We start from the raw sequence: 1629 nt of genomic DNA on the forward strand, positions 1-1629 counted from the left end.
TATGAAATATCTAGTTAATCATTTCAAATGAAGAGTTGGTTGAATTGATTTCTATTAAAATTTTAACTGTTTTTCTTACAAGTTTGTAAGATTACAGTGTCTAGTTATTTCATATTATTTTAATTTTTGTGTCAGGGTTCTGCTCATTCGGGTCCAGCATTGACACCAGCAGAAGTCTTGGTAGCAATTCATGATATCATTCCTGAAAGAGATGGTCTTCCACTCAAAAAGGTACTTATTTAAAGCTTATTCTGATATTATGTTTGTTTTTACAAGGTAACACCGGATTTCTGAATCTCCTAGACGTAATAGAAGATCTGGATTGGTGGACTGAAATCATGGGAACTCTTATCATTGCTTTAAAATTCAATACCCCTTATGGATCTATCAAGTAGTCTTAAATGGATTTATGGTGGCTACCTTATGGTAGCTGAGAATCTGTGTTAAATACCTTGTGGTGGCTATTACTGAACACATCTCATATGGGGTTTTGATTCCTGCTGTATTTCTTGTTGGACTTTTAACTGTTAATATGGTCATTCCATCTAATTGTCACTATATTGCCTGCATTGAAGTTTCTCTGATGGTTGAAGCTTCAATTTGTAACACGTATTAACTTTGTGTTCTATTATAATGCTATTTTGTGGTTAAATTTCAGATCACAGATGCTTGCTCGGCTTGTTTTGAGCAGCGGACTGTTTTTACGCAACAGGTCCTGGCTAAGGCCTTAAACCAGATGGTATGCATAGATTCTCTGTATCAACATTTGAATATCTCTCGGTCCACCTTGTTCATTTTGTTTCACTTGCTAGGTTGATCAAACTCCTCTCCCACTACTATTCATGAGAACTGTAATCCAAGCAATTGATGCGTTTCCAACACTGGTAAATGCAATTGGCTCCTCTAAATTTAATTTTGACATGGATCTGGATTATTATTGAGTCTCGTTGCAGTGACTTATTTGTTTATAGTTTTATGTATCTTGGGTCCCACATTGTATATTAAACTGAAAAGTTTTGATATCAGGCAATTGGGAGGTTATTTTAGCAAAACTGTATTTAGAATTATTGAGATGGGTAAATGAATATTTTTTCTATTTCTTTATGAAATTTTAGATTCATCTTGCGCAAAAGTAAAATACCAGATTTTCTTAATTAAGCAACACCATGTTTAATATATTTTACTGACCATAATTTCAAGCCTTTGGGACTTGTAAACCACCATAATTTCAAGCCTTTGGGACTTGTAAACCACATTCGCTTTTATGACTACAAAGACAGTTCCTGATTTGAGTGAATTATGGATTTCAGATCATAGTCTCCTTGTGGCGTATATGAAATGTTAGGTTCATCTTGTGTAAGACAAATGTAAAATACCAGAATTTCTTAATTGAACAAAATGATGTTTAATATATTTTACTGACAATAATTTCAAGCCTTTGGGAGTTGTAAACTACATTCACTTTGATGACTAAGAAGATACAGTTCCAGATTTGAGTGAATTATGCATTTCAGATTATAGTCTCCTTGTGGCATACCTCAAACTTGTACTACTGAAAATTTGTGTGGTTTCAGAGACAGAAATATTGTTAATTGGGTCGCTTATTACTGTATCAAAGTCTTTTTTTTT

At 33.5% G+C, this 1629-nt stretch overlaps 1 protein-coding gene across 1 annotated transcript in view; it reads left to right on the plus strand.

The window, feature by feature from the left end:
* Positions 1–1629, plus strand: part of LOC111388819 (symplekin-like) — a gene marked incomplete at its 5' end in the record, with an annotated part of 14227 nt that overhangs the window by 11098 nt on the left and 1500 nt on the right. Inside the window, 3 exons of the mRNA XM_023013631.1 lie at positions 136–231; positions 659–739; positions 813–884. Coding sequence (XP_022869399.1) covers positions 136–231; positions 659–739; positions 813–884 — 249 coding nt within the window. The remainder of the gene's footprint in view (positions 1–135; positions 232–658; positions 740–812; positions 885–1629) is intronic.

The sequence above is a fragment of the Olea europaea genome, unplaced genomic scaffold (assembly GCF_002742605.1).
Source record: "Olea europaea var. sylvestris unplaced genomic scaffold, O_europaea_v1 scaffold5292, whole genome shotgun sequence".
NCBI classification, from domain to species: Eukaryota; Viridiplantae; Streptophyta; class Magnoliopsida; order Lamiales; family Oleaceae; genus Olea; species Olea europaea.